Genomic DNA, 24,779 nt, shown 5'->3' on the forward strand with positions numbered 1-24,779 from the left:
CTCCCTTCTGTTGTGCCTACAGGCCTTAAAAGCATGTACAATAAATAAATAAATAAATAAATAAATAAATAAATAAATAAATAAATAAATAAATAAATAAATAAATAAATAAATAAATAAATAAATAAATAAATAAATAAATAAATAAATAAATAAATAAATAATATAGTAATGTTGTAAATGCCTTCGACGCAACAAAGCAAAAATGCGGGATGCTAATTCATATTTACGCACAAATATCTTGATCTGGGGATTGTTTTCCGTAAGTTGTATCACATTATTTAAAGCTCCTGTTACAACATGAAGAGTTTGGAAATTGCGCGCTCATGGAAACGGAAGTTAGAGAGAAGGAAGGTGGAAAGCGCACAATCGAAACACTTCCGCTCAGCCCTACACCCCTTGCACCGCCTCTAGTGACGCCACTGATAGTAGCCAAACGGCTTTATCAAAAGCATGCCTAGTATGCCATTTGCCTCTTCAAGTGTAAACTCGAGTGCGAGCACTAATGGTAGTGGCAATCTTTGGTTCTACCCCAGATATCTCGAGATGTGGTAGAAAAGAATATCTCCAAGTAGAAGGGAGGCAGTTAATGACAGTGCAGTCAGCAAAGAGAAAATGAAGCATACATGTGGCAGATGCCCCCTTAAGACAGCTACTTGCTATATGGAGCTAAGAATCTTCGAGATTGCTCACTGTGTGACATGCTTCATTTTTACATTAGAGCATGGCTATAGAATTCCACCTATTTTAATGGCGCGTACAAAATATTTGCACGAAAACTGCTGAAATGAAAACTTACATTGGCCGTTGCAGTGCAAAGAGACTAGCAGCATGAGAAGCAATGAAACCACCTTGGCATTCATTGTTGGAGTTTGTATATGGCAATGATTGAGAACTGAAAAAGAAGTTAGCCATTTTGACCTTTCATGCATGATTGTCGTATGCATGCAAAACAATGAGGACTGATTTTAGAAAAAGATCCTAAGCCGCCTTATATTCGGTTTTGCTGAGCCTTAATGGGTAAAGCGGCTGCGCACATTCTTTGAATACTTCATCAAACTGTTTATTATTTCTGTTTAAATATTCGTTTGTCCTTAGCAGTGCTGCCTGAGCGATCCGCAAAAAGCGAATGTCTAGATGACTTGCAAAAATATGACAAGAAAAGTGTTGTAATGGGCGAAGAACAGAGTCTCGAATTCTTTTCTAATTTGCTTTCAAAATTGCCTTCTAACATGACAGCATTAGTCGCTGAGAAGGTGCAAGAAGATCTTGAGGATTTTTGCTTAGAAGCAGGAGCTCTTACCTTGTGCATAATTTTAATACAGGCATATTTACTTCTCGAGGCTGTTCTATCAGAGCGCAGATGTTCTCAATCAGGCGTCATGTTTTTATAATTTCCTCTTTGCGTCTAGCATAGGGCACTCTACACAGCTTTGCGAAGCCAAAGCAAAAGCGCAGGGCTACTGTTTTTCTTCATGCCTTTAATATTTTTTGTGCGTGCTGCAATTCGAAGTGGGGGCTGACATCGGTGGAACGTGTTCTCTTTGAGAGTCTGATAAACCGCATACGACTTTGAACATTTTTTGTTGTTTCTTTCAGCTTTTTGCTTCCTCAACCTTTAATGTTTTTTGAGGACAGGTACTCAAACTCCTGGTTGAAAGTGGTGGAATGGATTGTCTTTGATAGTCTGATCACCCATATGTCACCTCCAACATTTTATTTTGTGCATTTCAGCTTTTCGTTTCGTCTAGTGATTCAATCATGAGAAGAAACTAAATTATTTTCTTATTTGCGAAATTGATTCATACATCTGCCATTCGATCCTCTCTTGTAGTCAAATGGATCAAAGGCACTTATAAGAGCCACAAAGCCAGGCTGTCTGGCAAAAAAAAAACATACTGTGAAGAGGAAGAAGTGCACAAGGAACATGCTAGTCAGTGGCATCGTGATCGCTGCGCGTGCTGGATCTGTCTGTGTTCGCTGCCGCTGTGTTCGCCGCTGATCTGCTCAGTCCTGCTGATCAAGTCCTGTTGATCTGCTGAATAAACCCTCCGTTCTTACATTTGGTGGAGGGGCCGGTCAAGATCTATCCTCTCACCCTGGAACTCCGCAGCCGTACATTACCACCTCCTGCGATGCCTGAGGACGTTAACCACCAAGCCGTACAAGTTGGCTCTGCCATCATCTGTCCCGGCTCCCTCTGCCAGCGAGACCCCGCCATCTTCAGCGGCACTGACGACCACGATGTCGAGGACTGGCTCACATCCTATGAGCGAGTGAGCGTTTACAACAAATGGGACGCGGAAACAAAGTTAAGTAACGTCATTTTCTATCTCACCGGCGTAGCAAACCTATGGTTTCGAAACCATGAAGCGGACATTCCATCATGGTCCGCGTTTAAAGCCAGCTTCTCTGAAGTTTTCGGCCGACCAGCTGTGAGGAAACTCCGCGCTGATTAGTGCTTGCGTACATGGTCTCAGCAAGCTGGCGAAAATTTCAAGAGGTTTCACGAGGTTACATTTCACGAAATGTAAGAATGGGGGTTTATTCAGCAATCAACAGGACTTGATCAGCAGGACTGAGCAGATCAGCGGCGAACACAGCGGCAGTGAACACAGTCAGATCCAGCACACGCAGCGATCACGATGCCACTGACTGGCATGTTCCTTGTGCACTTCTTCCTCTTCACAATATCAAGATCAAGAAAACATCGTGTGAATGGCTTTGCAGCTGATGTACAAATACACGTTTGAAGAAAGACTTTGAAAATGTTGTCCGAAATATATATCAGAGAAGTAGATTTCAGTGTTAAAATATAAACAATTAGCTTTCCCGAAACTACATGTTATTATTTACTGTGAATCTGCTACCTAACGGATGTTTTCACCTAAGCGATAACGTGCAAATTTGTATACAAGATTTGCCAATGCAATTCTCTCTCTCAAACGTCCTAATGTATCAAGACAATGCTTACAATAGTTACAAAATCTCAACATATTTATTGTCTTGTACAGAAATTATTTCGTTTTATTGGTCCGTTTAAGTACGAACTTTGTCAACACATTTCTGTAATTTTCAGTTCAGTTCAGTCGTTCAGTCGTGTCCGACTCTTCGTGACACTATGGACCATGTCACGCCACGCTTTCCGGTCTCTCACTATCTTCCTAACATCACATAACTTCATCTGCAGTATCTCGAGGATGCCATCTAACCATCGCGTTCGCTGCCTACCCCTTCTCCGGTGACCCTCACCCTTTCCCAACATCAAATCTTTCTCCAGCGACTCCCCTCTTCTCATCAAATGACCAAAGTAGCTGAGCTTTAACTTTAGAATTGGACCCTCCAATGAGCAGTCAGGGTTTATGGTTGACAATATCGACTGATTTGATCTTCTGACAGTCCAAGGAACTCTCAGGAGTCACCGCCAGCACCACAATTCAAACGCGTCACTTCTTCGGCGGTCAGCCTTTTTCACAGTCCAACTCTCGCATCCATACATCACAACTGGAAAGACCATAGCACAAGTTATAGCTGTAAATTTAATCCCGGTTAACAATGTAACCACCAAGAAAATACTGAGGTCATTATTGACGAAAAGTTTAGGTGCTAAAATACATGAGTACCGCCGCGAATGGTGTTTTATGTGCGTGATACATTCAAGGGGAATGAGAATAGAGAGTGTACTAATAAGCTGCCCATTTCAACGATTACAGAAAGGAATATGCGGCTTCATTACGTGGCTCCCGCATACCGCTGTATCCCCACTTAGAATCCCCAAGAATGCAGGCCCCAGCTGTATTACGTGTCATAGCTGTCAATTAAAATATTTCAATCTGGACGCTTAGAGCTGGTGCGGCAAATATTATTTGGTTAGTGTTGAGAATACAATAACGGCGCTGTAATAAACAGAAAAAGTACATTGTGGGCTTTACGTCAGCCATGGTATACTCATATATACACGTAAGATACAGGAAATATATTTTCGTTTTCTAAACGTCTTCTCAAAGAATATGAGCACCTTAAGTGACAAAATATTATTTCATGTACGTAATAACCTAGTACAATAAGAGCGAAATGGTTTAAAGAAAGCAAAGAAGGATATTTTCGCAAATACTAGCAGGGCGTACTACTGCTTTTATTTTCGGACATACACTTTCTAACCAGCGATTAATAATGATGTATATTGGTATAAAATTAGGGTAAAATATGCGATCCTCAATTTCTTATTGCCATCATCTAGGGTGAAAGTCGGCGGATTTCTGTTTCTTCTCGCAACAAAGCTATGCAGAGCTTCTGTGCGCAACCTGATGTGACAACGCAGATCTGTATAATCACATAACAAATGTTTGCACTTCTGGCTAAGAAATATTGCGCAACTAGAGACTGCACAAAAGTGGTACACAGAAAATGCAGAAGTACGAGAAATACTACAGAACACCTGAAAAGACCTACCCCCATGATAGAACTACGGTATATTTTCTTTTCTTTTTTCTTTTTTTCTCTATTTTCGGATCAGATATACAAAACGCTTGAGAAAACTGCCGTATTTTGTTGTATTTCGGACTATATTCCCCATACATTTCGATGGAAAAACTGAAACAAAGTTACGGTGAATAACGTCGTCGTCGACTGTTATTTCGTCGTGGAAAAAAGGTCACATAGATATCTTCAGTATGCGCAGAATTTCGGTATCATGTCTTTGAGATGGGAGATGTCAGTTATTTCAATTTTACACAATTGTTCGTGGAGGTCGTCAACGAAGATTGATTTGCTCTTACACTTCTGACGTTTGAACTATCATTCCTAGAGATGACCTATAGTAAAGCTAATGACAAGAATGATTGCAATATAGTTAAAGAAGGGTTAACTCAGAAGGAAAAATTTGCCTTTAATGGAGATCTTTTTTGTTGTTTGTTAAGTAATGGTACTGCCAAATAGATTCAGAGGTTTCAGCCATAGGTCCAGCTGGCGCGCTTTTGAGGGTGTAGTGAAAGGCAAACCTAACGTTTGAATTGAAAGCCCTACAACTATTGTCGAATGCTGCACGTTTGTTTAGTGCATCAAGATGCTATTCTTTTACTGTCCCACCACTGTCCAAAGAAGAGGATACAAGTGGTAAAGCTAGTCTTAGTATCTTAATTTATGCCTTTACCACTAGGCAAATTACACGCACATGTCCTAATGAATTTGCCGAAAATGCTTTACAATTTGTAGCCTGCCAATTTTATATTTTAGGTGTCGTTTTGCTTACTATAGCGGACCACTTTGAGAAGTGCCGCCGATAGGCAATGGGAAAGCTTGAAATTGACTACAACACATCTCCGAATGCTAAACATAAATCGAATATGTTCTGCCGTCCTGCCACTGACGGAATGCAATCGCTGAGCTTCAAAGGTCCCCTTTCAACATAAATATCAACCTCGTCTGGTTTTCATCTTTGCATAACAGCTGTGGCCTATTACACTAATCTACTGAAGGTACGTTTATATAGAGCATCCCACCAAAGAAAGAGAGCAAACTATTGAAGTTCAAATTGTCAACGAACAAGCCGCTTTTGAATGACGCCCCATGATCCCCGCTCGCCTATCCCAAGAGCGACCCCCAAGCTCAAGGATGTGTAACATCTAGAGGACTGCGAACAACGGCGCACTCTGTTTCACATTCCACGCCACTGCCCACACGGACGCATCTACCTCCACGGATTTGCCATCGACGACCCACGGCGCCGTTCTGATGAACGACCACAGCAAATGAACGACTACCAGCACAGTGCTGAGTACACGTCATCAAACAGCCTATCCCGCTCTTCGTCGCCCTTTAGCGAAGCCTTCGCGTTGCCGGTCCTCGGTTAGGTGCTACGAAGATCCCCTAACCGCAGTAGAGGAATGTAAAAGCAATAATCTTTGGAGGCGAGGTGGCTACACGGCGAACTAACGAAGATCCTACGCCACCGACGACGAGTGACGACACTGCATAATTTACACCTCCACTATGAGTGACGAGAACATCGACGACAACAAGACCACACTGCAAGCTGACACCATCGAAGCTGGCACCATCGCCTTCCATTGAAGTGGCAGAGGTGTAAATCAGCCACAACCTCAGTAGACAACAGAACCGAGAGTAGACACCAAGTTCCACTAGTAGACACTTAGGCTGATTATTCAGTAATCTGTACACCATTTACCTCACAGTTTAAAAACGTAATGACTATTTGGAATGACCCGCTGATTCGCACAGCTAGTCGTATTCATATTGCTCTGTCAGGGCGATGCACAGCAAGCCTAAACGTAAATGGACGTACTTACCCCATGAGCTTCGTGTTTCCGCAGTAGTGTTCACGAGACGTTAGTTTGGACATGAACTTTCTGAACGAACTTTGGGTGATCATCGACCTCTGTTCAAAGCTTATCAAGCTTTCTATGGATACACCATACCTACGAGATGCATTCGCCCTACCCAGCAGCTCCACCAGATGTCACGTAGTCATGGCAAAGCCGAGGACAGCAAACTAACAGACCTGTTGCTATTCAATTAGCTGTTTTTGGGTTGAGTTGCGCCCTGAAAAGAATTAAGCAACACAGCTGCGGCGACAATGGCAAGCGTGCTTGCCAGACATCGAACAAAGAACGCCTGTTCCACTCAACTCTCAATTTAAAAGCGGCAATTAAACATCTAGGTAAAACCTAAAACGGCACCTAGCACAACCTGGAAAACTGTGCAAACACAAGCCGTGGCTGGAATTCTTTAAGATGCATGTTGGCGCATCTTCGTATGATAAAGCCGCAATCTCCCGAAAGCGAGCATGCAGAAACAAAGTCAATATCCCATCCGTGCGCTGAAATCACAGTGATAAGTCCACGTGCCGAGGGCTGCTAATATTATAATAAATTGAGATTTGAATGGTTCGCGGCAATATATGTCAAAACCTAAAATTGTCTTAGAGAAAAGAAAATATGATAATTTTGGTTTGTTCATCATTTATGAAGTAGGTAGTTATTCCTCTTTGTCGAAAATTGATCTCCACTGAGAGCAAGAATAGGGATCCTTAGAGTTAAATCGGCTGAAATGACAGAAGAGTGCTAGAAAATTCGCAATGCTTTTCATATAAAAATGTGAAGCGCAGATATAAATGTGCAGCAGCTGGCCTGATCTCCTGAACACGTATTACGAATGCTTAAAAATAATTCAATTTATACCGATATTTGAATGCTACCATCCATGAAACCATATGTGATTATGAAATGTTGCTTGGAGCAGTCATTTCAGAAACCATAAAATCGGAGGCAGACATTCGCGACGTACAGAACAAAGGAACTGATTTGAACGCAGGTGATTTTTTAAAATTTAGGAAAAATAATTTACTTTTGCATTGTTACGGTACATAAAACGCGTTTCTATTACGAAAAAGGTACAATCAGAATACAGTCACTCAAAATGACACGGAGAATGCCAGAATATTATTTGCGACTGTGGCCATCTAAATGGCTACAATCTTCATGTGTGTCTGTACGTCTCTCTTTAGCATTGAGAATACAGCTTCTGGAAAAGCCCCTTCGAAGCTCCAATGAACACCGTTTACCTGTAATGTATGGAATTAAAACTTAGAAGTTGGTTTGGTTTGGTTTTGGGGTTTAACGTCCCAAAGCGACTAAGGCTATGAGAGACGCCGTAGTGGAGGACTCCGGAAATTTCGACCACCTGGGGTTCTTTAACGTGCGCTGACATCGCACAGCACACGGGCGCCTAGCTTTTCGCCTCCGTCGAAAAACGGCCGCCGAGGTCGGGATTCGATCCCGCGTCCTTGGGCACAGTAGTCGAGCGCCTCAACTACTGTGCCACCCCGGCGGGGCTAAAACTTAGAAGTGTCATAACACCGAAATAAAGCACTCCTAATGTTAAGCTTTTAAAAAGCCAAGAACGACTTCAGTTGTTATATAAATTCCAGCTTATTCTTTAATGAAATTTTAAACATATACAAATTAGCGATTTTTCCTTTCTTGCATTCCACAATTCGTAGATGCTGCGTGCTGGCTTTTGTTGCGATTTTAGACCTTTGATATGTTTCGCATCAATACCCTCGGCTTTATAACAATATTGAGCACTCTAAGCGTATGGTCATGCTTGTACTTTAAAACATATCAAGATCTCATAGATCCTATAGAAAAGGTACAGTAGATTTGCTAGGACCCAGTCGCCAAACCTAAAAGAAGAGATTTAAAATATATTTGGTATTGACAACATTAAATTAGAAAAGTGTTTTATAAACAAAAGCGCGTGTAATGTGCACCAATACAAAGAACCGAAGGAAAGGAGCGTAGATTATTCGACCAAGTGAAGTTAACGACGCAGAAGGAGAAATAATATGAAAAACGCAATTTTGTGGTGCGCTGACGGCCCTATAGGCCTACACTATACTACTCTACAAGAGGGAGACGGGAAGAGTACAAAGTAAACAAACAAAAAAAATTAAAATTTATTAATTACAGGGCTCTCTGTCCAGCTCGGATCTCTAGACCTACAATTTCGTTTATTTCCCAATAAATGGTTCTTGGTACTCTTACTGCTCAAGCAGAACAATGCTTGTTCATTGTCTGAGAGAAAGGCTGGTGTTCTGCATTCGGTGTACTGCAGAAATTATTTTTGTAGCATTTCAAAATGCTCACATTTCCAGTCAATTGTTTCTTGCAGTTGGAAAAATTTGAGTTGGCGTGGCGAAACGAAGGCTATAATTTGGAGGTGCTTCAGAACATCTACCGCTAAAAAACCTTTGCTTGTAAAAAAATATTTGTAATTTTTCATCTTGACTATTTCTAAAAAAAAAAAGTAGAAAAGTTATGAACTCTACAAGGTCAGAAAAAAAATCGATGTTTTGAAATGCTGCTGGCTTCGTGCTTTCCCACTAAACGCGATGTTTATGATTCCGTTATTTTCATAAAAACTGATCGCGATGGCATAACAGCAAGACAACTAGCCTCTTGCGAATCCGCCATAACTTTTTTTATTTGATATTTTCATACCACGCCTATTTCCAGCTTGAATCGATTTCGAGAATCCTTAAACGCTGCATGACAACAAAACCGTGATAAGTGACATTTTTATGTAACTTCCATTATAAGTAAAATAGGTTACTAATTCACAAGAGACACAGAACTAAAAAACACTAGTGTTTTTAGGTTCTGTGACATAGAAAAACACTAGTGTTTTTCTATGGCCAGAAGGAGCCTTATTAGCAGTAACCTTCGACCAGGGTTTCACTTTTTTCTGAAGCAACCTAAAAGGACGATGCTGTGAATATTATATACAGGAAGGACGGAAGCGGTTATGAAGGTTGTCCCGTACAATGGTTATCAATTTACCATCTCCTCAATGTATATGTCATCATCATCATCATCATCAGCCTGATTATACCCCCTGCAGGGCGAAGGCCCCTCCCATATTTCTCCACTTAACCCGGTTCTGTGCTAGCTGCATCCACTTGACCCCTGCGTACTTCTTAATCTCAATGTCTATGTATAGTGCAGTATATACATCTTGCGCACTGTGCATATTTTCCTTATTCTTCTAAGAATCAGAATTAAGAAGGGAATTCGGACATCAGCATGTGCATAAGATATTATTGTGGATGAGGAACAAGCGAGCAGTGGTGCCGGAAGGAGCGCTCGCGCTAAGCCCACCGCGGTTCAATAATATTGTTGCGAAGAAGAAGATCGGCAGCGGCGCGAGAGGAGCATTCGCGCTAGGCCAACCAATAAATCATCATTCACCCTATTGCCATGTTGTGCTGTCCTCTTTGCTTTTCACCACGTAACATATTGGTTGGAGGTGCGGCGCACGTCATCCCCATTCTCGTCCTGGAGCACGGACGCCATCTGTCAGCCGAGACCACCGACCGAGGGCCCAGGGACATCGCCGAGCAGCTTCGCCCAACCTTTCCAGGCCAGACCCGACCAACTGCCACCTCCCAGCTCCCAACCCGGACCTGAAGACAAGGTGAACAGATAAACTAACCAGAACCGAGACGAAGGACCCGAAAGGCTCGAATGACCCGAAGGAACCGATGGACATAAACACGCAACCTCCGCCCCAGCCGCAAGACGTGACCTCGAGCCATCAGTCCCATGGACTGTGGTGACAGAGAGTCGCACAGCTCGAGGGAAGTCGGATCACCCACGCATATCGAATATCGCGTCCGGTGCTCTTCGAGGTCGTGGGTTCGGTCCCCACCATCGGCACGTTGTTTTTTCTTCTACTTTGTGTTTAATTATCTGTCCCCTAAGCAGATTAAATTACTCATTTCTGTTATTATCCAAGTAAAAATTAAAAAAAAGACATAAAACACAATCCCCAATGCTTTCCTTAGCCTGGCCGACTGTTGGCTTCTGTCCTTCATGTATTATAACGAGCACCCTCATTATAACGAGCACATACATATATATATATATATATATATATATGTATATATATATATATATATATATATATATATATATATATATATATATACACATATATATATATATATATATATATACATATATATATATATATATATATATATATATATATATATATATATATATATATATATATATATATATATATATATATATATATATATATATATATATATATACACATATATATATATATATATGATGGGATTCAAAGACATCACCGAACACGCAGTTCCCAGTCCCCACAGCGCTGGGAAAATATCTATGGAGGATTGAATTTATATATTTCATGCTCGCAGTTATTACCCACCTATTAGGCGAGCAACTGTTGCTTTCAAACAATTACAATTAGTTTGTTCATGTAAGCTATAAACTTCTCTTTAATATCTTTTATATTGTCTGCTGATTAGAATTTTTGCAATGAAAAAGGATTTACCAAGGACATTATTAATAGCCATTGTGGGTAGTGTTCTGGAAAATCTCTCTTCCGATTATAAGTGCTTTTCCGTGCGTTGATATTTTTATTGCACTTCTCCAGGCAATGGTAAAAAATTTGAATTATAACGCCTACACAGTACTTAGCTATTTGTGGCATAATATTAGACATATTCACTTAAATCCTAGTCTCTTTATAAATGTAGTACGGTTTTCAGACAAAAATGAAACATTTTAACGATTTGGTGCAGTCGCTTTCGATGCCGAATATTTGTTTTATGGTTGTCGAACTTTTCCTAAGTGTAACGTTGATATTAATATTGGTTATTCACGTCCATCACACTTTCAAAGTCATTTCTTTGAAGCAATTCCAGTTGCTCTCAACAATCGTTTATACTTTTCAATCAAAAAGCAATGCCGCGCTTAACTAAAGAAACTCGATTTCTGTGCACTCTGGACACAAAGTAGTGCTTATTTCTGCTTTGTATTTTTCTGTCAGCGGGGCCGTAAAGGGATCCTAATCTAGAATGATTTCTTCCAGTCTACTTTCAGGCGGATAAAATAGATTAGATTGCAACAGGGTGGCCATGGGGCTAGTTGGTTCGAATCAAGCATAATGCGACCAGCGAACAAAACGGAACACAAGAAGGAGTACACAGGACAGTGCTGTCCTGTGTACTCCTTCTTGTGTTCCATCTTGTTCGCTGGTTGCATTATGCTAGATTAGATTGTTCTCGTTTTTACTGTCAGTTCTTAGCTTCTATTCAACACGCAGTTCTGCCACTTGTGCTTTTCATAAAATAGACTCTCATATAGAAACCTCTATAAAAAGGTGAAAGTTAGCCATATATACTCTACTAGTACATGGGAACACGTGCTAGGCATCTCTAAAGACCATATTATAAATTATGTCCCGATTAAAAGTAGCATGAATAACATTATTCACGCATATATCCCACAGTTGCTTTACACTATATTCATAGCCGGTAGCAGGCTATAAGACGGTTGTATTTTCTGGCCTTCACAGTCTCAGTTAAAAGCCTCATTGCGTAGTGCGAGCTGCTGCTGTACAGTGGCTGTAGGAATGAATAGTTACTTTTAAACAACGGTGCAGTGCTACGAATTACATGTCTTTACACATTTTACACATGTCTTCACACATGTCTTTACACATGTCTTTACACATTTCACATCTTGACGTAATCTGTAGGGATGCATTTTTACCCTGCGGTGGCCTTCAGGAGGAGTACAATAGAATACGGATTATTTATCACGAACATCTTTGCAGAGGAGGCGTTTTTAAAGGAGTTGTGGCTTTAGAAAAAAACTGTCTTAATATTCTACGCAACGAAGAACGTGATAATCGCCACACACCAGCTCATTGGATGGCCGCTCTAACGTCATGGATGTGACAACACTGCTGATACATTCAGGCAAGTATTACATTTTCACTCGGAGTGCTATATTCTCAATACATCAGGCAGTATATATTTAGGTTATCAGTTTGAATATTTCCGGAACAATCTCTGTTGTACATACCTGAAAAAGGGCGGACTTCAGACAAGTCCTTCTCTAAAACTTTCAATAATTAATCATGTTATAAAACTATTATAATGCCAAGAGTTAGTCGTTCAACGCCTTAATAGCGAATGATCATAGTTTTGTTTTCCGAGGTTTCAGAATGTATTCAGCGCGATGTAGAAATTAATATGTCTTGTTGACTTTAGAGGAGGGACAATGTGTTTGTAGATTATATACAAGACATAATTGAGGTTAAACTTTTGGAGTCAAAGAGCTACCACAGCCCTAGCAAAATGGTGCGTTCACGAACAAAAACATATCTTATGCAGAAAAAAGCTCACGTAACGAGCGTGGAGTAGCCAGTTATGGTCGACTGTACTGAACGGATTGACCGGGTGTCAAAGCCACTTCTCCTTGCAATGAAAAACACACCACGGAAATGACCTCACATGATTTGCCCCGATATTAGGTTTGGTTTGGTTTGTTGTGTGGGGTTTAACATCCCAAAGCAACTCAGGCTGTGAGAGAGGCCGTAGTGAAGGACTCCGGAAATTTCGATCACCTGGGATTCTTTAACGTGCACTGGCATCGCACAGCGAACGGGCGCCTTGCTTTTCGCCGCCATGGAAAAGCTGCCGCCGAGGCCGGAATTCGATCCCACGTCCTTAGGAACAGCATTAGAGCGCCGTAACCACTGCGCCACACCGGCGGGGCGCCGCAATATTAGGCAGCCAATGAAATGCACTCTTTTTCTTGGCTGCCCCAATATTAGGCAGCCAATCAAATGCACTCTTTTAAGGTGCCGCAAACCCCTGGTTTCGTTATAATCTCTGCTCTAGATTCTTACCTGTATAAAATAAACACAAACAATCCATGCTTTACGTTATCTCTCCACGTGGCTTTCAGTCTCTCTAAACCGACATTCGTCCTCCTTTGATGCGCAAGGTATTAATGGAACGCGACCTTGTCGCCGTCACCTTACTTGAAGAAACACCGTAGAGGGACTGGAGTTCAAGGCCTTATTCACATTAGCCTCAGGGGGCTTGCGTGGCAGATCAGTCAGCGAGCGGGTGCCTTGCTGTAATTGCGGCTCGCACCGGGAGAGGCGCCACGGGAGGCGGATAAGGCTGCAACATGCTTGCATTTGGGGAAAGCCTAAAACGGCTCTGCGGCTGTTCCTTAGCCACGCAGCAGGGCACCGCTGAGCAAGCTGTTCTGCAGAAAGTTTCTTGAAAGCATGTCCTGCTTCCAGGTGAGAGAAGAGCAGTTACTGTCGCGTCTTCACAATGCCGAGAAGGTGGAAGAGCAAAAACTAATACCATCCGGCATTCCTTGGTGATTCGGGGAGCGGTCAGCGCTGGCGGAAGGGAGAAACAAAAACAGAATGGTGCAATTCAGGCCCCCTGGCTCTGACTACTGAGATCAGACCACCAGAAAATGCGACGCCGACAAAACTTCGAACAACCGCCTCATGTACACCCTGTACAGGCCATCTCCTTCGTTACTGACCATACAGACGATTACGCCAGGGTGGTTTCTCCCTCAACACCCCACGATCGTGTCCTGGTGACACAGGAAATTAACTTCCCCCGAACGGGGCATAATGCACTGTCAAGCCGTCTGTCCTGCTCCCCGTTACAATACCACTCAAGCTGTTCGTCGCCTGGCGGCAGCTACGACCGATGTACGTCCATTAGCCATCGGAGGGGAACTAAAAACGAAAACCTTTGGAAATGAGGTTTCTTAAGTGCGGAAAAACGAAGCTTCCTCATGGCCGACAATGAATGAAGACGACGCATGTTTTACGCCGACGCTCCTCATGAAGATGCCCGCGACGATCACGCGCAGGACGTCAAAGTGGCACAACCGGCCACCGACATCACATCGGCGTGCTCCTGTTAGCTTCAGTAAACGATGAAGCCGACGTTTAATACGAGGACATGAACAAATGACCTCGAAGTTACTGTCGGCGATCGCATTGTGATCGCCTTTAAAGACGCAGGAGGCCACTCATCATTCTACCATTTGCCACCCCGCCCAATAATTTCACAGCCACATGGTTTGGCCACATTGCAGAGGTTTTGGCCCTCCTCCACGATATCTAATAAAACGGAGCTGAGACAGCATTTAACCAACTTTCGACATCAACCCAGCACTTCGAGAAGTATAAAACTCCAGATGCGCCCTCTTCTTCAAAGCTAAAATGACTGCATAATATCCGCATCGAATGTGCGTCAGACTCTGTTTGGCAAGCATCGCAGGGTCACCAACGAACACACCCGACCTATTCGAAAAATAACAAGTGTATCACAGCACGAAGGCCATGCTATCCGGAAGGAAGTCAATGAAATGCTTCGTGATGATGTTATTCAGCCACTGAAGAGTTTCTGGGGGCCACAAGCCTTTCTCGTGGAGAAATGAGACTTACCACTACCCGTCTGGGTCGATTACTGCTAAGTGAGCAGCGTAACGAAGAAAGACGCCGACCCCCTTCCCGACATTTAGGAATCACAGGACCTTTTCTGCTCCGCCAGGTACTTCTCTCGAAGGCATTGAAGAGCAGTACATCAGACTGGCTTTTAGAGTTCACAGTGACGCCATTCGGCTTCTGCTCAGCACACAGCGCTGTTCAAGCTAATTTCAAGAGCAAGCCCCTTTCCATACATAACAACAAAACCAAATAGCTGTAGCATTTGTACTGAGCTCCCTTTTCGCCAAAAGCAAAGTGCTAAATTGTTGGCAGGATGGCTGCCTCACGCCAGCTCCGTAAAGGCTACCAGATATGTGGTAGACGTCTCGGGCTATTCAAATTTTTCGTACTCTTAATTAGTGCTCTAGTGGTGTTATGCAGCGCAGTAAAAAACGGACCGTTCTTGCCGGTTTAATGCTGGCCGCCCACCCCTTCACGGTCGTCAGAACTAGGGACCACGTTAAAGAAGGCCGTGTCGAGACAAGCAAAGTGCTTCTCTGGTCTGGTTTAAAAAACATCAGGAGCCTACAAAATTAGATGAATTACACTGGGTTACAGTTTCGTTCGAACTTAGACTGACAAAGCCAACCCTCACAAAAAAGCTTAATGAGTTTCTGATTAAATGTTAATTACATTCCTCATCATGCACATTACCATTTCTATACATTTTCCTGATGCATTTTTGATGAGTTTCACAAGAACATTGGCCACCGTGTTTCTGGTTGGTACCTAATGTGTGCATTTCTTGTGTGTTGTTCATGAGTGTTGACCAATGAGCACCTGATGGCTTTCACTTTTGGATAAAAAGTAAAAGCTAAAACGTAGCGAAGCACCTCAACTACATTTAAAAAAGCTAAAAAATAAAAAAAATTAAAACTAAGCGAAAAAAAAACTGCACCTTTGACGCGATTTGAACTCGATACCTTTTACTCCGTAGCCTTCTACGCTAACCACTCGGCCACTCCTTGCAATTTCTTTTTTTCTGACATGGTATTTATTATACAAAAAGGGTTATGTACACAGACTACAATTCATTCAGCCATTGCTGAGATGCACAACAGAAGACAACTTTTTAAAAGTCAGGCAAAAATAAGCACCGTGTCACCAGCGGAAACCAATCAGGTTGAAAGTCATTTTCATCATAAGTGTCCTTCAGTTGCAGCATCGTTCTGCTATGATGGAGTCTATAGGTGGAACAACAGGTTCAGCGTTGTGATCCGACATGCGTGTCTTCCACAAGCTATGAAGTCCAATAAGGAAAAACATGTCATATGGTTCGCAATCAGATTGTGTAACAGCAAGATACCGCACACTGTACGAATTTAGAATAAAGTCTTTCTTTAGAGTTCTTTGCAGCACATCCCAAAAAAGAATTGCGTCTTTGCAATTAATGAAACAGTGCTCAATTGTTTCGGGCACATCACACAGACGGCAGTTTACAGAAGATACAAAAATATTTTTTCTATGGAGCCATGTGTTAACAGGTAGAGCTTCGGTGTGTAATTTAAAGAAAAATGTTTTCGTGCAAGGAGAAATCTGCATTTTGCGCACCCTTTCTAACACATCATGACCTTTAAAGCAAAGTATAAAGAACGATACAGTGGTGGCGGAAAAAGCATTGTTACCAAATCCTTGTATAGTATCTTGCGCGAAACAGAATATAAGTACTCATTCGAGAATCGTACTGTCAAAAATCTTACCGAAGCATAAACTTCCTGCATAAATCCTAGTAACTGCGGGCGATCAGTAAAATCTGAAGAAACCACTAAGTCGGGAAGCAGATTCATGAAATTAACTTGTAGGAATGCTCTAATAATCGGATGTGAACAATCACGAAAAAAGAAGAAACGGGCAACTAACTGCCTTACATACAGATGCACTAAGCCGATCCCCCCTGCACAAACAGGTCTGAATAGGTTATCACGCCGAATCGGTTCAAAATTGGATGACCAAATAAACGTCGAAAATATTCGGTGAAAGCGCTGGATGTAATGCCTAGCACAGTGGAGGACCTGAAGCACATAAGAAAGTTTTGTCGCCAAAAACATGTTGCAGGCCTGAGCCCAACCGAATATTGAAAGCCGATAGGGGAGAAATGTATTAGCATAACGCTGGACTACTGGAACGCGCTATTTCCAGTAATTTGAACTTGACTTAAATGCATGCAGTGGAACGCCTAGATATTTAGGTGGCACACATGACCATTCAATTCCTGCATATAGGGGTGGTGTTGAGCCCCACGAACCAAACCAAAGGCCGGAACTCTTGGATTGATTCATCTCAGCACCAGAAACAACGCCAAATTCTTCTATGCTGGATATAACTTTTTCTATGCTTGGTTTGTCAGTGCAGAAAAACTCAAGATCATCCGCATATGCAAGAACTTTAACCTCATTTCCAAGGAGAGGGAAGCCATGGATACTACTGTTATGTAAAACGCTCTGACAAAGTGGTTCCAAGTAAAGAGCAAAAAGCAGTGGAGACATCGGACAGCCTTGCTTCACAGAAGAGTTGATTGGTATGGGGTTTAATAGGTGGCCATTTACAATTAGGCGAGTCGAACAATTTCTATAGCAAACTTGCACCCCCTTCAGTACTACAGAACCAACGTTCGCTCGTTCCAGAAGAGAAAACAGGAAAGAATGACGAACTCGATCAAATGCTTTTGCGAGGTCGACCTGAAGTAAAGCAACCTGATCGTGAGAGCAGGAGCATGATTCGAGGACTGTGCGCGCAATATGTACATTACTTTGTATGGCTCGGCCCCTCAAGCCGCACGTCTGATGAGGGCCAATGAGAACCGACATTGCGAACTGTAGACGATTTGATAAAATTTTGGCGAAAAGCTTGTAATCCACATTTGCCAGTGTAATTGGTCTATAGCCTTCTACTGACCGTAATTTTCTTCATCAGTACTCTTTGGAATTAGGACTGTGTGGCATTTTGTAAAAGTCTCGGGAAGGGCTTCTAGATCAAAACTTATCGCGAAGACATCTAGCAGGATAGGAACAAGAACAGTTTTAAAAGCTTTGTAAAATTCAGAGGAAATGCCATCAGGACCAGGCGTTTTTGAGAGAGGTAATTGATCAGTTGCCACTTCTACCTCTTGCTGCGTAAAGAGCTACTAATTACAGAAAAATCATCTTCTGATAAAGGGCTCACCAGGAATGTGAAACGCGAGATGCTGGAATTTCTTACAGGAGGAGTGGCACTAAACAACATCGAGTAATAATCCACGAATGCGGACGTAACCTCATTCGTACTCGTAACCAATGTGCCATTACGCATAATTCCCGGAATCAGCTTTCGCATGATGACGGTCATCAAGCAAAGCTTGCCGCGTCGGCCGCTCGCAGTGCATAGCACGCTTGACACGAGATCGGATTAAGGTACCCCTGTATCGTTCCGCATCATGCCTTTGTAACTGACTTTTGACACTAGCAATTTCGTCCGTATATGATCCAGGGGATTCACATTCTAGATCATACAGGTTACACAAGGTTTTGTTAAGTGTCTCCTCCTGATGTTTTCTGTAGAAAGATTTAATTGAGCCAAGTTCAATTGCTATCGCACGTACTTCCTGCTTGAACATTTCCCAAGCGGCGAACAATGGTAGATTTCTGGAAAAACATGATTGGAGCTGTGAGCGCACACGAATAATAAATTCTTGATCATTTACCAGCGATGAGTTTAACTTCCAAAGTTCCCACTGCGGCCTAAACTTTGAATGGTCATTGCCGCCGAGCCGGGCTACTACCATGCTATGATCGGAAAACGAAACCGGTATAGTTTCGCAAACAAGCCAGCGGGAAACTAATGTACAAGATGCATAGATCCGGTCTAGACGAGCGTGAGAATGCCCCTGAATGTGGGTGAATGATCTAAAAGCACGGCAGGATGCCCCTGTATCAACCAGTCCCGCATCTTCTGTAACACGGAACAAAAGTTCCCCACTCCTGTCACTGCGTGCATCTGGACTAGAACGATCTATGGGGTTGCAAACACAGTTGAAGTCACCCATTAGCACAAGATGTCGGTCACAGTCAAGTAAGCTGGCTATGTGTTAAAAAAAACTTATGCGCTGTGTCACAGTATTAGAAGCATAAACATTAATTATCCGCCATGGCTTCCTAAAGAGTAGAAGATCGCAACATATCAACCGACCCTCGGCGTCGATATTATAAGTTAGGCCAGTACAAGGCAGCGTCTTTCGCAGAAACAGAAAACCTGCCGACAAGCCCACAGCATGCGCAACAATGACATTAAAATCTGCTAAAAAGGGCTGTAACGCCCTCTCGGTTTCCTCCTCTCTCTCTATCTTCGTCTCTTGGACTGCCACAATATCTAGACGCCTGCTGTGCAAAAGTCGGCGAAGTTGCATCTGTCTCTGGCGAGACCTAAGACCCCGTACATTGAGAGTTGCAAGCACTATCTCTTCAGAGACCGCCATGGTGACAGCACATAGTTTTGTCTACAATTCCATTTGCCTCTCGGAAGACGGCGAAGCCGCCTCCGAACCACCGCCAGGCCTCCTCGACCGCGAACGCCGGCACTTCCCTTCGTGCTTCGACGCTCGACCGCGACGACGATGCTTGTTGCCAGCTTGATCGTCCTCCTCACTGGACTCGGAGGCACATGATGCACGGCGTTTCAAGACCGGCTCGTCGGCAGCCGCGAACCCGTCAGCCACAGGAACTTGGCTCCGGTCTGGACATTGTTGCACAGCAACAGCCACAGGGGTCACAATATCCGCGGTGACATCCGCTGGGTGTTCGGGAACGATTGGTGGATCGTCTGCGGTTGGCTCCTTGTCCGAAGCTTGACACGACATCTCGTCCAAGGCCTGAGACGCTGAGTTGTTCTCATTACCCTCGGACGCATGAGCAGTATTTTGTTCCTCAGTATTCTGTGGAGTAGCACTTGAGGACTCGGCCACAACGCTGACAGGAAGGTCGCCAGACGCATCAATTATCTCAGACGCGTCCATGATGTACTCCCGTAATGCTTCGTCAGGAGGCCGTACTCGCTGCCGAAGCTTGTCCGCGTATGTAACCACACACTCCTCTGCTGTGTGGGTAACCACACACTCCTCTGCTGTGTGGCCGAAACGCCGGCAATCTTCGCAACGCGGCGTACGGCAGTGCCGACGAATGTGTCCTACACGGTTGCAGCGGAGACAGAGAGGTGGTCGGCCAGGTATCAAAACGAGGCTCTGCACTCCACACACAGTTAGCTGATGTGGAACGTCACCAACGCTAACCCCTTCGGCAAGAGTCAAAGTCACATCTCGGCTGAGCGTCTTCATCTGTTCCATATCGGCAACTTTCCAGTTTTCCCTCGAAATCGAGGTGACTTTGCCATAAGCTTGTAGAGCTTCACAAATAAAGGAGTCATCCAAGCGTTCAGGCAGCCAGAGAAGTTTCGCCTTTATCTCCTTCGGTTCTGGATCCACAACAACACAGCGACGGTTCTTAACTAATAGATCTCCACATGAGACTAGTTTTGCTTTAGAGTGTGCCGATTTACATGTAACCATCCAGACATGCGACATTTGAAATTGTCCGATAGAGCTTATTTCTTCCAAATCCACCACGTTCAGAAGGGCGTCTCTGAAGTTTTGGGCACGGTAGGGGCGACCGGCGAGGTCAGCATGCAGAAAAACAGAATCGACGACAAGCTTACCAGTTGGGAAACGGGGAAGGACAACACGGTAATCATTACTGCTGGCATTAACCTGAGAAGTACCTCGGCCTGAGGCCGATTGAACCACTCCGGGAACTGGTAACGTTGGTAGCGCATTTGCTTCTTATGTCTGGACTGCATTCATAAGATTGGGACTTAATGTTTTGAAGCATGTTTCGAAGTAAACATGCCATTGCGGCTGCTCTAACAATTACAACTTCTTGACCATTAGAACTTGTACCTAATGTTCTAGATACCTATGCGCACTATTTTGTCCACTGCAATCATTTTAACATGTCGAGTTTGGCAGCGCTGGCTCTTCGGTGCTTGCTACCTTGGGCGTAATTTTCGCTGAACACGGAGCTGTAGCACGAATCTTTAAGGAAAAAAGTGCGACCAAGCTTCAATACCGGCAAGCGCAGCAGCGCCAACACTATTTTACTGGTAACTGAATCTTATTTGTGTCTAAACATTTCGGGAAGCGATGCGATAACTGAGGGCTCGGCTAATCTATACGCACAGCAAGAAGGAGCTCGAAAGCTTAAGAAACACGCAAAACATCATGCATTATAAAGAAGGCATTGCTTCTCGTGCCCTGGTCGCGCACATGCTCCCAGGACGGTCCAGTTCCGAGTCAAAGCACGGCTCGGGTTACGTCCGCGCGTCGTCGTCGGCGCAGGCCGGGGTACCCCTGCTGATCTCTCCAAAACGGCCTGCTCGCAGGTGCAAGGAGGCATTGGAAATGGAGCGGCCTTGCGTCCGTTTGCTTGGAGGCGGTGTGGCAGTGCGTCGGTTCGCGTACACAACAATATCCTTGCCCGTAACACCCTCAAGCATATTGTCCAGCCACAGCACCCATTCGCTTGGCAAGAAGTGATTTACAATGGCACAAACACCCAAGACGCAGGGTGTAAGCGTGTTTTGAATGAAACAAATGTCCAAAAAGTTGTTTTTGTTTTTACAGTGCATGCTAAACAGAAATGAAAACATAGTAAAGAATATACATTCGCTTAGTGATGTATTATTTCCCTCATTTGAGAAAGTCAATGTATTTCCACATTAGCTCCTATACAAAAATACTGTTGTGTTTTCCAAGTACAAAACTTCTTGCGTAATCTCAAATGAAAGTCTGTTGCAGATCTCATGTTAAAACACATAAAAATTGTTTCTTAGGCAACACCCTACATATGCTAATCAGAAATTAAAACATAGGGCTCTGAAAGTGTGCAGTTAACGAGGAAATAATATATATTCACTTAGTGTTGTATACATTTCCTCATTTGAGAAAGTCAATGTATTTCCACATTAGATCCTACCAAAAAAAAAGATTTGTTGCGTTTTCCAAGCACAAAACTTCATGTGTGATCTCAAAATAAGTCTGCTGCGGATATATGATGTTAAAACACATCTAATCTTGAATCTCCTTTGAGTGGTTGATGACTCATCAAAAACACATTACGTGGGTAACAGAAATTCAATATCCATTTTTGTAAGGGAATAAGTAACGAGAGTACCTGCCTGAGCTAGAAAAATAGCTAAAATAGGAGGAAAGACATACGTTGAATCTGCCCGCTTTGCTGTGTACGTGCAGACACAGGAAAGATGCAGCACTTACCGTCACCGCAGTAGACGTTGGGACAGAGCTCTTCACGAACGACTCCACCAAGTCAATTTTACAGCTATCGCTGATTTGCAATAACGGGCGCAGTGTGGGATAGTAACTGACAAGGAAATTCTCCGTCGGCCGTGTAATTTTCGCGCTAAATAAATGCTACCTCATCTCATCACACAGACGTATACCCTCTCAAGGACAAAGCAAGATGCTATAAATTATATGTTGTACTAAAGTGCATCCATTGGGCATCAGGCGCACTATAATATGCTTGTAAAGTATCCTACATGCCATAATAACAATGCCTTAGAAACATTTCTTCTACTATATGCTTCCAAATGTAAATATTTCGGTGCAGTGAGGCACAAATGAAGAAAGGGAAAATGTGAGATCGCCTGATTTGTGCATCGTCGACCGCGCACAAATCCCAGGACACGATGCCCAAGTGATGATAACCCCAGAGTGACAACGGATAAAACAATAAAACTGGATGTGTTCTGAGAGCTAGCTTTAGCATATCATGTGAAGGCGTAGCCTGTGTTCGAGATCTTAAGCTTAGCCAATTCCGGCATACTGCATAACCCGGCATTTTAAAAGCGAAAGCCATTATAGCTCATACTGTCGGCGTTCGTGCGGTCATAATATATACCCCGCGCAAAACGATGACCACGCCGCTGGTGGCTGCGTTGATAAGTAAATCCGAGATCAGAGCCGACCCCCTAGTTAGCTAGCCGTGGGTTTCTATGCAGTCGTCTTATCATGAATGTTTTTTTCCCACAGCGTTTGCATCGTCGCATAAACAACAGCCGCTGACAATGCTCAATGAAACAAGCTACGGGTCTTCCCCAACGACTTTTAACTTGGGTAAATGTTCGAAAGCCGTACAAAACGCCCTGCAGATTGTATTCACTCGACCTAGCTGGGCAAGCAATACGACTGACGACGTACTGCTTGAGTTCACTATGTGTTAACAAGCCACTAATAATTCCCGTTTTATATTAAGATATGCAAACAATTGAAACAATTTCGGCACCTCATCTTGAAGTTTATAACGATCGTTATAGTTACAAAAAACAGAATTGGTTATAATAGTTAATTTATTTGGTGCATTGCTGCATATTTTTGTGATGTTATTTTTTCAAGTTATTTTGTTGTTTGCGAGTGCAAAGTAAAGACGGTGTGATGAGCGCCATGAACAAGATTGAATGTATGGAACACGATGCAGCAAGCGCATAGTACATGCTTTTAACTGGCATATAAACAGAGTTTGTTAAAAAGCCGCAAGTCGAAATATTTTATTCTTGCTCCTACGTGCATACGGTTTACGAAGCGTAGAATTGATTGAAGGTCGTAAGAGCTCGATTTATCGCGTTTCAATCATTTCCGACTGTGCATGCAATGAAACGTGTCGTCACCATGACCCAATCAATCGTCATGTATAATCCAGGAGGAGATGCTTTAAACATGGATGCCTTTAATTAAGCATCGTATAGGGAGCTTGCATGAGGCGATACATTCTGGGTAATCTGCCATGATGATGTCGCTGGCAACGGACGGCAGGCAGCGCAGCCAGGCTGAATTGAGCAAGGGCCTTGTCGTTTTCGACGGTCCACCGAGCAGATATGCGGTGTTTCGTGTGCTGCCCTTACGTGTGTGCAATTGTCGGCAGATTGCTGAGGAACGTACGCATCGACGCTGTACCCGAGAAATCGGGCGCGCTATGAAGAAATCCAAAGCAGTGCGACGTACGTGGGCCTGTTCAAGCTAGTGAGATTGACTGACTGCACTATGCATCTGTACTCGGCCCCCCGTCGACATCGCCGACTTTCATGATTTCTAGTTTTAGCAGGTAGTCTGATACTTGCCCGGATTGACGTCGATCTCGCGTTTTCTGGCCCGTGCGAGCCATTCGCGTCAGCGTCGCTAGAGGAGTTCCTTGCCTTCTCGTCTTCGTGCAGACATATTTTTGGAATCGTGAAAAACTCGCAGTCGGTCTGTCCGATAGCGCCAGCATCGTCTGCGCGCACCATGTAGACGAGCTGTGTGGCAGTGCCGTGCTGATTCGTCTGCTGCCAGTGACAACGTCATGGCGGAGTGCCTAGCATGCATCGCTTCACGCAAGCTCCCTATATTATGATACCAACGCAACTGCGTCCTCGGGGCCAGTTCGGAACACGGATTGAGTAGTTTTAATTTTGGTCGTCTTAAAAATGCGAGCCTTCGTGGCATATGAGGGTGTGTCTGCAACACAAAACGAAAGTCCTGGGTTCGGCCTCCATCCCAACGCAAATTTGATTCAGTTTGCGTTGCCGCTTAATTATCTTCCTTTCGTTACGGCAGTTCCTTGGGGAATTTAGCCACATTCTGAACGTCTTCCACTGCAAATGAATGTTCCGCCAGAATTTTTCGTTCACGGAGGACGACAACGACAACGCCGCAGAATGTTCTGTGACACCGGACCCTTAGCTACATCGTAATAAAATCCTGTCCATTCGGCCGATGAGTCGTGCTAGCACAATGTAATGGCGGAGGGCGCCGAATGTCTCATAGATTGGGTCAAAGCACGTTACCATAGCAAATGCGAGACTAGATTGCAAAAGAA

General features: G+C 43.5%; 2 protein-coding genes and 1 long non-coding RNA gene across 10 annotated transcripts in view; 1 reads left to right on the forward strand and 2 right to left on the reverse strand.

Annotated features, from left to right (window-relative positions):
• Nucleotides 1-24,779, reverse strand: part of LOC146188341 (uncharacterized) — a 142,735-nt gene that overhangs the window by 114,723 nt on the left and 3,233 nt on the right. For 3 of the 7 annotated variants that reach the window (XM_084603737.1, XM_084603730.1, XM_084603736.1), the window contains exon 1: nt 800-978. In XM_084603737.1, coding sequence (XP_084459863.1) covers nt 800-947 — 148 coding nt within the window. In that variant the 5' untranslated portion in view covers nt 948-978. Of the gene's footprint in view, nt 1-799; nt 979-1,303; nt 1,404-6,308; nt 6,825-24,779 lie in introns of those variants that run through there. The other 4 variants (XM_084603731.1, XM_084603734.1, XM_084603732.1 and 1 more) reach the window with 3 other exon arrangements.
• On the forward strand, nt 1,926-12,798 carry LOC146188342 (uncharacterized). 2 transcript variants are annotated; one of them, XR_014707524.1, is made up of 3 exons: nt 1,926-2,795; nt 4,241-4,470; nt 12,181-12,798. It is a non-coding gene; the product is annotated as an uncharacterized LOC146188342 (long non-coding RNA). The 2 variants fall into 2 exon arrangements; XR_014707523.1 differs by having other exon boundaries at nt 1,926-2,770; nt 12,181-12,797.
• On the reverse strand, nt 16,036-24,265 carry LOC146188343 (uncharacterized). Its single transcript, XM_084605031.1, has 3 exons — nt 24,205-24,265; nt 19,804-20,685; nt 16,036-16,067 (listed from the first exon to the last, which is right to left on the reverse strand). Exons 1-3 carry the CDS (start codon nt 24,263-24,265, stop codon nt 16,036-16,038), a joined length of 975 nt encoding a protein of 324 aa, XP_084461157.1.

The sequence above is a fragment of the Amblyomma maculatum genome, chromosome 5 (assembly GCF_055883805.1).
Source record: "Amblyomma maculatum isolate TAMU_Amacu chromosome 5, ASM5588380v1, whole genome shotgun sequence".
NCBI lineage: Eukaryota > Metazoa > Arthropoda > Arachnida > Ixodida > Ixodidae > Amblyomma > Amblyomma maculatum.